General features: G+C 38.9%; 1 protein-coding gene across 2 annotated transcripts; it reads right to left on the bottom strand.

Annotated features, from left to right (window-relative positions):
• Positions 1–3,376: 3,376 nt before the first annotated feature.
• LOC144525944 (interleukin-10 receptor subunit beta-like) lies at positions 3,377–13,632 on the bottom strand. Of its 2 annotated transcripts, XM_078263015.1 has the most exons (7): positions 13,409–13,632; positions 11,949–12,072; positions 8,155–8,327; positions 7,718–7,872; positions 6,648–6,810; positions 5,936–6,081; positions 3,377–5,657 (listed from the first exon to the last, which is right to left on the bottom strand). In XM_078263015.1, exons 1-7 carry the CDS (start codon positions 13,464–13,466, stop codon positions 5,496–5,498), a joined length of 981 nt encoding a protein of 326 aa, XP_078119141.1. In that variant the 5' UTR covers positions 13,467–13,632; the 3' UTR covers positions 3,377–5,495. The 2 variants fall into 2 exon arrangements, with proteins under 2 accessions (XP_078119141.1, XP_078119142.1); XM_078263016.1 differs by lacking the exons at positions 11,949–12,072; positions 13,409–13,632 and adding an exon at positions 9,518–9,624.
• Between the last annotated feature and the right edge of the window lie 984 nt (positions 13,633–14,616).

The following is a 14,616-nucleotide window of genomic DNA, read 5'->3' as shown; positions in this document are numbered from 1 at the left end:
GGGTTATTTGCGAATAAAATAATCCTTTGGAGAACTTTTATCGCACATTCATACATGCCATCCACATTTTTCAATATCATACAAGCAGCAAAATGTGGCAACACCCTTTTCCCTAATTTTGCCCTAAAGGTGTACACTTGTGTCATTAATTTAAGCATTACCAATTCTTAATCCAAGAGAAGATAACCCAACATCAACACGTGTATCTCAGATAATGGTAAAATGGTCTCCTTATAAAGTGATAACAGTTTAACACTCATGGGCTCAGCTACACTTCATCAGCACTTTGTCATTTACATTTATAGTCATATGTCGGAAGTTTGATCGGATTTGGATGACAGTGGTGGAAACATAAGCTGACAACTCAACAACTGATCTGCCACAAGTTTCTTTTTTTGATTCCCATATTGTTAAATTCTCATTGGAGGGCGGGAATATGTGACAACATGCCAATACATAATACAATTCATGATAAAAGGGAGGAAGACCTGGTCAAAGGAGCCAATATCATTCATCATTCAGTAATAAACACTATTGGTATAGTTGTTTTTTAACATCAGACCACATTGACATCCACCACCACCACTGACAAAGTCTTTTTGTCTATACATACAGTATATTGAGAGCAAAACATTATATTTTTACTTTGAAAGAACAATTATATTATTTCCGGTCTTATTTCTGTAACCTGACGCAGTTTGAGCGGTCAACTCTGCCAGCCCATTCCAGGCAACTCAAGTACACGGAATTAAAAAAATTAATTCCGCTTGTAAATATTAGCAATATGTTACAGATTTCCAACTATTGTTTGAAAGAACTTTACTTTTTTTCTTTTTTAGCATTTTTATTTTACTTTTATTAGAAAGAACCTTTATTATGAGCAGATGTGTGCATTACTGGGTGTTTTAAGACATAGATATAAAAACACAAAAAGTAAAGAAATTTGTGTTTGGTAGATTTTTTCTCTGTGGTAACAATGCTTTTTGGCAATAAATCTTATACCGTTGGAAAGCCTGTTTAGTTCCCTTGAACATGCATTTGTGGGATGAGCAGCAGTGCTGAGTATGTGGGTTGCGCCCATGAAAAATGTGCCAAATCTTCTCTGCCATTGCCAAACAGCTTATTCTGCCATTGACTCGTTTGGTGTTTGGTGGATTGGATGATTGAAGTTTGAAGAAACAAGACATATTGGCAATTGAACAATGTATTTATTTCACAAACAGGAGCCTCAGTAGCGTGTGGAAGAACCATACACAGCCACAACAGCCTGGCACCTCCTCCTCGTGCTGGTCACCAGCCTGGTCACACACTGCTGTGGGATGGCACCCCACACAGTCCTGACCTCAACCCCATTGAACACTTGTGGGATCAGCTTGGGCGTGCTGTTCGTGCCAGAGTGACCAACACAACCACGTTGGCTGACTTGCGACAAATGCTGGTTTAGTTTATTTAGTCTGTAACTGTTTTATGTAGGGGCCGGTGATGGAGTACTCGGTCCGACTCAAGTCGCTATTCTCTGGAATCGTGACGCGATTCCGTCTCGAATCAGACTCTTCTTTGGTGACTCGGACTTGGACTAGGACTTGAACAATGGGGACTCGAGACTTGACTTGGACTCGACAGTTGGTGACTTGACTATAACACTGGTCTGAAAACATACTGTGTGTGTGTGTGTGTGTGTGTGTGTGTGTGTGTGTGTGTGTGTGTGTGTGCGTAATAAATATGGTATATCGTTTGTGTGTACATTTTGGAAAACCTAAATTATCAGGTGTGGGCATTCCAGTAAGTAATACAACAATCCTTTGCAAAGAAAAACTCCGGCACATTGTCTAACTTGCAAAAAAATATAGAGATTTAATAATAGGCAACATTTCAGTACTAGACCATCTTCACGTTGCCTATTATTAAAACTCTATATATTTTGCAAGTTAGACAGTGTGCGGGAGTTTTTCTTTGCAACTCTTGACCTGCTAGTCCCCCTCCCACGCACCTGTCTCACTTTGTAGATGTGCCAAGTATTTATCTGTACTGATACAACAATCCTATCCCAAAGAAATGTATGTCACAATTTACAGCGGCAGAGTGGGGCATTTACAGACATGGCCACTTTATACTAATCCCCATACAGTGTGGGACAAAAGGGTCCGTGTACGTTTTGATAGTTTGTTTTTTCCCCAGTGTAATGCAGTTAGAGCAGCCCAGATTATTATGGGATGGATTCAAATGTAGTAGATGTGTTAGCTGAACATTCATTGTGTAAACTCAGACAGTTGGAGAACAGTTAGATACCAAACAGGATGTCGGCACTACAGGATGCTTTTCTTCCTTGGCATCATGTTTTTCCCAAACGATGTTAAAAATGTAGGTATTCTATTATCAAATGGCTTTAAAAAACAAAATAGTGCAAATAGCTGTGGTAAACCGGGAACAAAATTGTCTCCATGGTCCCCAGCTGCTGAGGAAATGTGGTCTGTTAGAGTAAATGGAGTGGAACCTCTCTGTCTCCAACACTCTCAGCTGGAGCTCCTCCTGCAGGCCTGCACAGTGCACGCCAGTGGATGTCTGGATGAAGTCTTATTTCTATCTCTTTTTTTAAAACCTATTTTTGACACTGATGGACTATAATACAGCTACTGTACTGTGTATCTCAAATGCTTTGGTGCTGTATTGATTCTCACCAAGAACACAGTAGTGATGTTGTATTTGAGTTGTATGTATATACCTCTTACAGTAATTGACCCACTTATTCCATAAACACATCTTCCATATGAATCTTCTATAGCCTTTATGGACATAAGGAGAATAGTAACACAGATACTTCTTACACGCACAAAGAACAGGTTTAATAAGACAAACAGTCACTGCTTTTACTGAGCTGGAACTGTAATGCTTAACCGATTACTTACAGGAAAAAGCCTAGAGTGTAAGTTATGTTACTTTTCATACTATCGCCAACACTAGTTGTAATTAATTAAAAAAACTAGAATTAGAATCATTTTTTTCCCCTTTAAAAGAATGAGATTACAGGTCAGAAGCTTTGTTGTTTGTTTTGTAGTTTCAGGTTAAGGACTACATTGCGATGGCAAAATGAATACAAGCCTGTTGTATTCTTATTTTCTTCTAACAGGTACAGTTATCATGTGTTTCTTGTGGTTAAAAAAGCGTGATTTTTAATTTATTTTTTACTGTTTTCAGCGGTGATCCAGAACGAAAATCTGCGGAATTTAGCACTTTCTTTTTTTTTTGCTTGTGGAGGAGATGTGCTTACATCCTTGGGTTTCATTTTATTTTATTTTTTGCCTCCAAAAAATTCTGCGGCGGCAGAATCCATGTTTCATGTCACAATAAAATCTAACCAAATGAACAGAGGCATACCAACTTTAGCACATTTAAAAAAATAAAAAAAAAAGTACTTTATTTAAGTTTAAGTAAGTACAACATAAATTGTAAACCTTTAAGATAGACATTGTGTTAGCTATGCCTCGTTTCCTCTACAAGCACACGGCTTAGAGACCATGACACACTTCACTTCTAGCTTCTCTCAACTCTCACCACTGAATGGGTTTTCATAAGAAAACCTTCAGATTCAGAAGATTAAGGGTCTGGCAATAAGTAATGAAACTGGCCCAACTCGAGGGGCGGAACCAAGCATGCATTTGAAAATCTCACTGCACGCAATTGGATAACACTACGACTAATCACAACGATACACGGGGTGACGTATCCAGAGCCCCATACGCTTAGCTACCAGGGGAGCTAACTGGTAGATTAAACTGTCTTCATGTGTTTAGCTGGCCTCTGGCCCGCCTATATCAGATACACCGATGTGATTGGTGCAGCTCGGCTACCAGGGCATAGTTAATGAGCATCATTACTCAATGCCAGAGTGACTCGCTGAGCTAATTACAATTGTGCTCTTGCGAGAACTCTGGATTTCCAGGGTATCAGATTGCTACAATGAGGAAATGAAAACTATGTATGGTTTACAAAATGTGATGCCCATTAAAAACAGATTATGCCATTTTTTTTCAGTCCACATACATAGTTGATAATACAGAATCATACACGGTTAAGGGTAAATTTATTTATTTATTTTTTTTTTTAACATGGACCCTCTTTCCCCATGCATTGGTGTCTAAGTGGCTAATGTGAACAAGAATCTTTGAAATCGTCCAGTATTGAGCAAGAACGCTGTAACCAGCAGCCGTGAACCAGGCTGCAATGTAATCCTATAGGACAATTGTTCACCATCAGTTTGTGTCCACTAAAAGTGCTGTTATTGCCAATGCCAGGCTCAGATTATTATTATAAGATAATAATAAAAATATTAAAAAAAATAAAAATTATTAGAAGTGTTTGACAACATTATGAAAGGATCCCTACAGAGATAGACCTTTTAGTTAACGTGTAAAATCCTTTTTAACAGGAAACAGCTCCAAAATCGCCAAACCCACCAGACTCCATGTAAATAAAGAATACTTTAGTCATCATATTTCCACATGTAAATGGGTGAATTACGGGTTTATTTCAACCAAACCGGAGTGATGATTGTTGGAACAGCGAATGGTAATTTCGGGGCTGTTTTATGTTAAACAAAAAGTATCTTACTCTTTATCTATCTAACTATCTCTGTAGGGATCCTTTCCATAATGTCAGACACTTAAAATAATAATCTGAGCCTGTAAGTGGCAAAAATAGCACTTTTAGTGGACGAAATTGACGGTGCGCAATTGCCCGTTGACATTACATTGCAGCTTGTTTTACTGACTGCCGACTGCAGCGGTCTTGCTTAATACTAGACTAATTTCAAAAAATGTTGTTCAGGTCCCCAGATAGCTCAGTTGGTAGAGCGGGCGCCCATATATAGAGGTTTACTCCTCGATACAGCGGCCCGGGTTTGACTCTGACCTGCGGCCCTTTGCTGCATGTCATTCCCCCCCTCTCTCCCCTTTCATTTCTTCAGCTGTCCTGTCAATAAAGGCCTAAAAATGCCCAAAAAATTTTCTTAAAATAAATAAATAATAATAATTGTGTTCACATAGACACAAAAACGTAGGAAAGTAGGGTCCAGGTTGAAAAAAGCAAAAACAAAGTTACCCTTTAACAGTGGGAGGGCATCATATACCATTATGGCAGCTTAAATACTTGTGCGAGCAGCTCCAAAGGGCCGTGCCGCACTCCTTCTGTTAAGTACAGTATGTGGTAATACTGCGAGCTGTACAGCACAAAAACAACATCATTTGGATGTAGTACCAATCTTCTACATGTCTCTGTGGCTTTGCCATCTAATCACTTCACAGTAACGCCTGCTCTGAGGAATAATATAGGACTGCTGCCGAATTTGTTTCTTTGTTTTCTAATACTCAAGTCAACCAAGAATCGATTATTTCCCTGATTCTCAGTGTCTTTGCAGTTGTCCCTGCTGATAATCTCCAACAGTCCCAACTTCTTTCATTGCTTCTGTGCTTTCCAGCATTTCCCTGTTCCTAGCATCTCTATGTGGTGTCAGGCTGTTGACTGCAGCTAGTCCCTGCTGCCTCCAGATGGAGCCCTTCCTCCAGAGTGCTGCCGTCTGCGATGATGCTGACCGGGTCAAAGATCTCCTTAGGTGGATAAGAGTTTTGCATGTCTAGGTAGTTGGGGTGTGCCAGCAGGTACTGTGGGGGGGGAGAAAACTGGTTCAGGTTTGTGTTAAATTAACTAATTACATACCTGTCTAAAGAATCCAAAAGAAGGGAAAACACTTCAAGACACTTGTGCATGAATACACACATGCACACAGTGGAAATCAGTATGTACATTTTGTGGACCACAAAGAGATCATGTTTTGTTGTTTGCCACATGCACGAAGACTTGACAGGGTCTGAGGGTGAATGAGTCATTCCAAACAACCTGGTGCACACACATCCATGCAGACAAATATGAACATACGCACCTCTTTAAAGTGCTCAGGCAGTGCATCCTTTGGGCATAGAAAATGGGATATACGTTTCCGATACACAACTGCGACCACCACTACAGCCACTGCCATTGTCATGACGACAAACGTCACCATGGCTGCCACCCAGGGAGCCTCTTCTTCTGCAAAACATTCAGACCAAGGACAACAGAATTCAATTTCAATTCAATTTTATTTATAGTATATATATATTTTAAGCATCTATATTTATTGGTATTTTAGAAAGCAAACATATTGTATAAAAATTCTAAAGAATATTACAGAAATAGTTTTTCAAAAACATTAACATACACAGACACAAACACAATAGGTCCTGTACGGTAGATAATCAGATTAGATAATGATCAAAGCTGCTCCATCATACATCACACCTCGGGTAGTTATCATAGCTAAGAGTTAAGGTAAGAGCCAAGGGGATATTTATTGCCTAGCTTCTACTATATCAATGAAGGGTTGGCAACTTGGCAAGTCTTACAAAACGTTTCAACAGAACCACGCAATGTATACCTGAGCTCATCATTGTAAATCCCAATGGAACACACACACAATGACAACAAAGATTTTTCATTACAATATGTATTTTTGTGCAGTATATATATATTTATGCAAACAGAAATGATGGATTGAGAGATTCACAGCAGGCCACCCGCTGTGCTTTTACAAATAAACAAATGAAAAAGGTGCTCACCGATGGTGGTGCTCTCACAAACAACTGCGCTGGGCACGGTGTGGTTGGGCTTGGGGTTGGGGTGCCTCTCTGTGCTGATCTGGACTTGGACACAGTACTTGGTCCAGGGGTCCAGGTTGATAAGAACCACCCGGTTTTGCAGCATGTTGCTGATGCTTTGGTTCTGCAGGAAGAACAGAGAGGGGGTCAGGTGTGCAGTAGTCTCGCATAGCCAGACCTTCCTCCACAGTGCTGCGGAGGAAGGTCTGGCTAGTCCACACAGCATTCTGGGATAGGAGAAAAACGTGCTCTGGTTTTATTGGCATTTCTTTAAACCAATCACAATCATCTTGGGCGGAGCTAAGGCCCAAGGAGCTAGCCTACAGGACACCACAGAGGCAGCAGGGTGAGAGGACAGACAAACAGAACTGGTGATCTCATTCTCCACCACAAACACATGATAATCTTATGACAGGCTTTTGGTTTTGAATGCAGCTTGTTAAATAAAAGACCACACCATTTAACTCAATTAAATCACAGTACGGTGACATGCAGAATAAATTAATCTGTCATTCTTTAATGGAAAAAAAGTAAAGAATTTCTGATTCCAGCTTGTTAAATATGAATATGTTCTAGTGTCTTCTCTCCTCTGTGACAGTAAACTGAATATCTTTGAGTTGGGGACAAAACAAGACATTTGAGGACGTCGTCTTGGGCTTTTTGGGAAACACTGATCCACGTTTATTTTTTTAACATTTTCTGACATTTTATAGACCAAACAACTAATCGATTAATCGAGGAAAATAATCAACAGATTAATCATCTATGAACATAATCGTCAATTGCAGCGCTACCGGCTACCAAAACAAAGAACAGAGAAGCTCATATTACAACACATACCGGATTCTTGACGTAGTGAAAAAATGTCAAAGATACACGAACAATGGTGTGACATCACTTTGGCTGTGCAGACACTCACAACCCATCACGGACGCATCAAGCATAACTTGCATTAAATGTCAAATAGTTGTTTGCTGCTATATTAATGTTCTGAATGTCGTATGCAGCACCTTCAAACCAATGCACCCCACCTTTTCCTTCTGGCCGTCCTTCCAGTAGGTGATGTTGTAGGTGGCCAGGTTGTAAACACCTCGGAATGAAGAGATCCTGAACACTGGATCTTTGATGCTGACTTCGATAGTAGCCCCGTTGGAGAAGAGAGAGACATTGGGCGCACCGATGATGGCTGAGAAAGAGAGAGGAAGGAGTTAACAAAGCTTAAAGCTGTGCTTCTCAACCTGGGGAATGGTTTTGACATTATCGTCTGTACAAGTGATATAATTTGCCTTAGAATAGATTTATTTATTAGAAACTGTACTGGTATTTTCTGTGCTATTTTTCCATTGGATCAACACATTTTTAAGTTTTAACGGGAGGGCATAACACACCTCACCCCCGGCCCTTCGACACTGAGCCCTTTGTTCAGTGTTTTACAGTGACAAGCCATGAAAACAGAGCGTTTACTCACTATCTCTGTCCAAGGCAATTTGGTTGCTTTCCACCCAGGCGGAGCTCTCCGTCCCCAGCTGCACCCGCACTCTGCCGGTATACCTTCCATACTGAAATAGCTTGAGGTCGGTCAAGTCACATTCAAGGGTGGAGATGTTTACACAGACCACTTTGTAGCCCATGACGGAGGAGCTGTGGACAAAACACAATGCTGCTGTTACAGATGTGCCAGTGGTGATTTCAGCGTCACTGTCAGGTGTGTTTGTGATGACAAGTTAGAAAAAGAACAGCAGTGACAAAACCCTCGTTCAACTGTGAGCTTGACAGCAACACAGTGTGTGGTGCATGTGTCAGTGTGTGCATGTGTGTAAATACTTTTGACACAAAGATGTCTACTTAAGACCTGATCATACATCAACACATACTGTAACACATTGATTGAGGCTATGACCCCCATGTTAGCAAGCAGGTGCCTATGTAAACATCCAGCAGTTACAGAGCAACATTAGCATTCATTTGGAGATGTGTTTGTGTCCACCTGATGAATGTAAGTCCAATATTTACTTTTATTTAGCTCAGTTTTGGTCTCCACCATCTCCTGAGGAAAATATGTGCAATCTAAGAAATATGTTGTATGACTGTATATTTTTTAACATAAATGGTCCATAGAACTTGATTCACAGTTGTACTTTAGTTTTTTTACATTTCGAATTGTATAATTTGTGCTCCAACAACTTTGGTCGGCCACGGAGGTTGGCTTTGGAGATTATAGAAATCCAGGTTGTCACTTGTTTTTTACCTTTTTAAAGCTCTTTCCGACATTTTTGTCGGGTTTTTTCAACCTTTTTCTGATGCTTCTGTTGCCTTTTTTAACGGTTGTCGTTTTTTTCCGACATTTGGGAAGTTTTCTTCAACATTTTCAGAGGTTTATAACTGAGCAGCTTCTGTGAGAGAATTTTAAATAACAGAACATATTCTGTATTTTTACTGTAGCTACACACAAAATTTCCTTTTTTAAATCACGGGGCAAAGTCCAGGTAATGTGCTGCTTTTTTCTGTTATTTTACGGATTTATTTCTTAGAGTGTGTCTCTTTAGCTGCTAAATGCTCCACTATGTTCACCAGCGAGTCTCCCACTGTGTGTAGTGGGTTTATCGGAGCGACTGAAAACAGCTGCTGCGGTTGGAAACGAGGTTGATGAGAATGTGGTTTTCTTGTTTTCTCTCTTTTTAGATCTGTTTTGCTCAACACTACCTAGGAAAATATCTATCTCTTTAGCTTCTAGATGTTCCACTCAGCAGCTGCCATCTTTCTTTGTCTGCCCACTGCTGGAAACAATGTCAACTATAGCTGAAAGTGTGGGCCAGAAAACCAAAACCGACCACAAAGCTGTGTAGATCTGAGGGGAGCAGCAGAGCCAGGCGATACTTCGCTGTGGGTTCCTCACTATGAGCGACCCCCTTCACATTGCCCGTAGTCATTTGATCTCCTGTTTATACAAAAATATTGATTATTGCAGCTTTATTCCAGCAGCAGTCAGACTCTTTAATACAACATTATAATGTAGCACTGCTAGCTGATTCTGCAACATGAGCCATCACTTGACAATATTCTGCATTATTTATTTATTACTCTCCTACTGTGTGCAATATGTCATTACAATTCATCTGCACCTTACTCATCTGTGTGTGTGTATATATATATATATATATATATATATATATATATATATATATATATATATATATATATATATATATAGCTGTCAATCGATTAAAAAATGTAATCTAATTAATTACATACTCTGTGATTAATTAATCGAAATTAATCGCATACATAATTAACGGTGCCTGAACCGATACTTTTTAAGAAAGTAAAAAGAAAAGAAAAAAAAGGGTACTAAACAACAGTTGGTGACATTAAAGAACGGCTTGTTTATTGCTAAGGCCATATGGTCAAAATGAAATGATTTAATAATAATGTTAACAATAACAATAACTTATTTCACTAGTAAATTGCTGTTGAACCATCAGATGGGAAAGGACATTTACAATAACTTCAAATGCACCACGAGGCTGTAGTTTACCAGTTTCATTGAACGCACCGTCTGTGTTGTTTCTCCGACGGCAGCTGCAGATTGTTACATCCCGGTGTTGAATCCTCTACAGTGAAACACAGTCACACTTTACACCGTTTAGCGTTAGCTGTCAGCATTTTAACCGTGTTTAATCCAGCTACTAGCTAGCGGTAGGCTAACGTTAGCTGCTGTTGAGTATAGTGTTAACTAGCTAGCGGTAGGCTAACGTTAGCTGCTGTTGAGTATAGTGTTAACTAGCTAGCGGTAGGCTAACGTTAGCTGCTGTTGAGTATAGTGTTAACTAGCTAGCGATAGGCTAACGTTAACTGCTGTTGAGTATAGTGTTAACTAGCTAGCGATAGGCTAACACGTTTTTTTAACACGTTATTTTTTCTCAGATTAATTAATTGAAATTAACGCGTTATTTTGACAGCATTATTTTAATATATATATATATAACCTGACTGTTTATAATAAGGGTGTTTATTATTATTATTATTACTCTTATTCTATTTTTTCTATTTCTTATAATACTTTTGTATATTTTTCCTATATATATATATATATATATATATATATATATATATATACATATATACACACACACACACACACACACACACACATCATATATATATATATATATATTACCTGTCTGTTTATAATAAGGGTGTTTATTATTATTATTATTACTCTTATTCTATTTTTTCTATTTCTTATAATACTTTTGTATATTTTTCCTATGTCTGTTTAATGTGTATTTGTGTTATTCTGATGTGTGTGAATTTTTCTTTTGAGCTGCTGTAACAAGGTGGGATTAATAAAGTCTATTTTATCTTTAAATGCCTAACCCATGTCGGCATAATTCGGCCAATCACTTCTAAAAGACTAGAACCCAAAATGAAAACAAAATTCTGAGATATTTTCTAGTTTCTTCTCTCCTCTGTGACAGTAAACTGAATATCTTTGAGTTTGGGAAAAAACAAGACATTTTAGGGCGTCATCTTGGGATTTGGGAAACACTGATCCACATTTTTCACCATTTTTTGACATTTTATAGACCAAAACAACTAATCCATTCATGCAGAAAATAATCCACAGATAAATCGACAATGAAAGTAGTGGTTAGTTGCAGCCCTACAGATTTGTCATTTACGTTAAAATGAACAACTATAATGCATCACTGACTCACTTATGTTACCCAGGTTGCACTGCGCAAGTCATACCGTTATAACTTAACGGTAAACTGTGGAAAGTAAATAAGAAACACTGAGCTCATAGTTTTCAGGTTGGTGTGTGATGAGGACAGCAATGTGTTTGCTCATTAGCTTCCTGTATACTGGGCAGATCAGTCCTCTTTCTCAGAAGAGAAGGTACTTCTGTACCACGCCACTCACAGGAAACGTTTCACTGGTCACAGTTTCTGTGTCGAGTGGCAGAGGGGGAGTGGGGCTTGACAGAAAGTGCCTTGCAAGTTTTTCAGTTGAAAAAAAAAATGGTGACTTCGGGCTGTTTCATGTTAGAAAAAAAGGATCTTACTCTTTAACAAAAATGTCTATCTCTGTAGGGATCCTTTCCATAATGTTGTCAGACACTTAGAATATGAATCTGAGCAAAAACAGCACTTTTAGTGGACGCAAACTGACAGTGCACATTTGGCACTAGCACACTGACAAAAGAGCAACTGTTTGCAGAAGCAAACAGGGTTTTATAGGCTGAGATTAGTGTTGACTCACCTGTACTCAGTTGTGTAGAGCAGGCCGCTGGCTGGCTGGTCAGGTGGATCCCACCTCAGCACCAGGTTCATGTTATAGGAGGTGAAGCGCACGTTTCGGGGTGGGCTGAGGACTCCTGACACCACTGCACAGTCCACATCCAAATAGAATACGACACAAAGTTAGTATTATCACAGGTACACAGGGGTGGAAAAAGTATTCAGATTCCTTACTTAAGTAAAAGTACTAATACTGTAAAAACACTCTGTTACAGTAAAGGTCCTGCATTTAAAATGTTACTTAAGTAAAAGTATGTAAGTATCATCAGGAAAATGTACTTAAAGTATTAAAAGTAAAGAACTCTCCTCCCATTGTAGAAAGTGTAAAGGATCCAAACAGTTGTGTGTTTAATGGTCTAATCATCTCAGCTGGACTTGTAGGTCATTACATTGTTGGCTAGTTTACTTTAGAATAAAACATCAGATTTTATCAACTACATGTGTTTCTTACTGTGTGAAGTAACTAGTAACTAAAGCTGTCTGATGAATGTAGTGGAGTAAAAAGTACAATATTTCTCTCTGAAATGTAGCGGAGTAGAAGTAGAAAGTGGCATGAAAAGAAAGACTCAAGTAAAGTACGAGTACCTCAACATTTGGACTTAGGTACAGTACTTAAAGAGTAAATGTACTTAGTTACATTCCACCTTGGGTACACTCAGGAATGGAGAGAACAGTAAATGATGTTTTTATGCTAATACAAAAAGTGAACTTGAAGGTTTTCTGAATTGAATAAACCCCATAATAATATGAACTACTACTTGCTGTTGTCTTTATGATCACCATTGTGTCACCCTTTTCAATTGCATCTTCAGTAAGTAGCTACATGGTGAAAATCTGGATGTGGCAAAAACACGTTGTTTCTATTCAGACAATGGGAACTCAATCGAAAAGCCCTATGACAAAATATCCTTCAATAAACTCCTACTGTAAGCTTGAATACTTTAAAACGTTTAAACATATATGGGATGTTTTAAGTAGGTACTTGGCTGGGGATGTTCTAATCTGAAAATGAACTGCAGTTAGTGTAATAACACGACACACGCATTTAGGCATTGTGCGCACGCACACACACACACACACACACACACACACACACACACACACACAGTATACTCTCAGCTGAATGATTAACAGAGTGATATAGATAGATAGATACATAGAAAATAGTCCATCCTTAACTGCAGTTACAGTAATAACACACACACACACACACACACACACACACACACACACACACACACACACACACAGTATACTCTCAGCTGAATGATTAACAGAGTGATATAGATAGATACATAGAAAATAGTTCATCCTTAACTGCAGTTACAGTAATAACACACACACACACACACACACACACACACACACACACACACACACAATAGGCTACTCTCAGCTGAATGATTAACAGAGCTGTATTACCTCTGGATCCGCACAGTGTTGAAAACGTCAGGATAAAGGCATAAATAGAGGCTGACATGATATCCCAAAGGCTCTTCTGTCAGTTTATAATGTAGTCCAGCGGCAGTGTGTGTGAGTAAGTGTGTGTGTAAGAGACTCGCTTTCATTTATAAACTGTATTTCCTTGTAGCATTCTAATCTGACGAGAAAAGGGGGAGTCCGCGGAAACGAAACTCCTGCGCAGAAACGCCTGCGGCTTCGAGGACCCAGCCTATCGGTGTCAGTGACTACTGTAAAAAAAACTGTCTGTCTTGTAAACAAGATTAATGTGGGAGGTTCCAGTGACGAGTTTTGAATATTTTGTGTTGCGCACCTTTCAGGTTTCTTCTCACAACTTTATTGCAACAAAAAAAAAAACAACAACATTCAAATATAACATTTCAGACACGTACTCAAAATAATGCTCCAGAGAAACAATAATATGATTTTGAAGAAATAAAAATAGTTTTATTAACAAAAAAATGTAGAGCGGTATGATTAAACAATATAACATTACAATGAGATCAAATTAATAAACATTGTTCTTCGAAAAGTTCACCGTACAATGTGACAGTTTCGTTTGAGAGACTTCATATATTCATTGAGTTTACATAAGAAAGCAGTGAAATTGGGGGTACCATTTGTTGTTTTGCATTTATGTAAGTAAAATTTGCCAGATAAAACCAATAAGTTGACAATGAATTCAATATAAAAATATTTAAAAAAAGATATTCTTACATTCAATATTGATAGTATGATTGGTTTTATAATTTGACTCCAAAAAGTGATTGAATGCCTACAATGGTGAAATAAATGTGGACACAAAACAGGGGTCTGGGGGTCCTCCGCCAGAACTTTTTTTTTTTTAACATTAATATGCGTTCCCCCAGCCTGCCTATGGCCCCCCAGTGGCTAGAAATGGTGATAGGTGTAAACCGAGCCCTGGGTATCCTGCTCTGTCTTTGAGAAAATGAAAGCTCAGATGGGCCGATCTGGAATCTTCCCTTTATGACGTCATAAGGGGAAAGGTTACCTCCCCTTTCTCTGCTTTGCCCATGGTAAGCTGGTCAAGGCCACACCTCCACCTTGCCCCCCCTCTCTCCTCCTCAATAGCATTTAAAGCTACAGACACAGAAATGGCACATCCTAAGGAAAGCTCATTGTGGGACTGGCTCAGTGGCTGTAACTCT

This window comes from Sander vitreus, chromosome 11 (assembly GCF_031162955.1).
Source record: "Sander vitreus isolate 19-12246 chromosome 11, sanVit1, whole genome shotgun sequence".
NCBI classification, from domain to species: Eukaryota; Metazoa; Chordata; class Actinopteri; order Perciformes; family Percidae; genus Sander; species Sander vitreus.
This window is presented reverse-complemented; position numbering and strand designations above follow the sequence as displayed.

Coding starts and splice junctions, on each gene's coding strand:
- LOC144525944 (XM_078263015.1), bottom strand. CDS start 13,466: ATGTCAGCCTCTATTTATGCCTTTATCCTGACGTTTTCAACACTGTGC. Junction 8,328..11,948: donor CTCTACACAACTGAGTACAG/GTGAGTCAACAC, acceptor TTTTGTCCACAG/CTCCTCCGTCATGGGCTACA. Junction 5,658..5,935: donor TGCCTGAGCACTTTAAAGAG/GTGCGTATGTTC, acceptor CCCCCCCCACAG/TACCTGCTGGCACACCCCAA.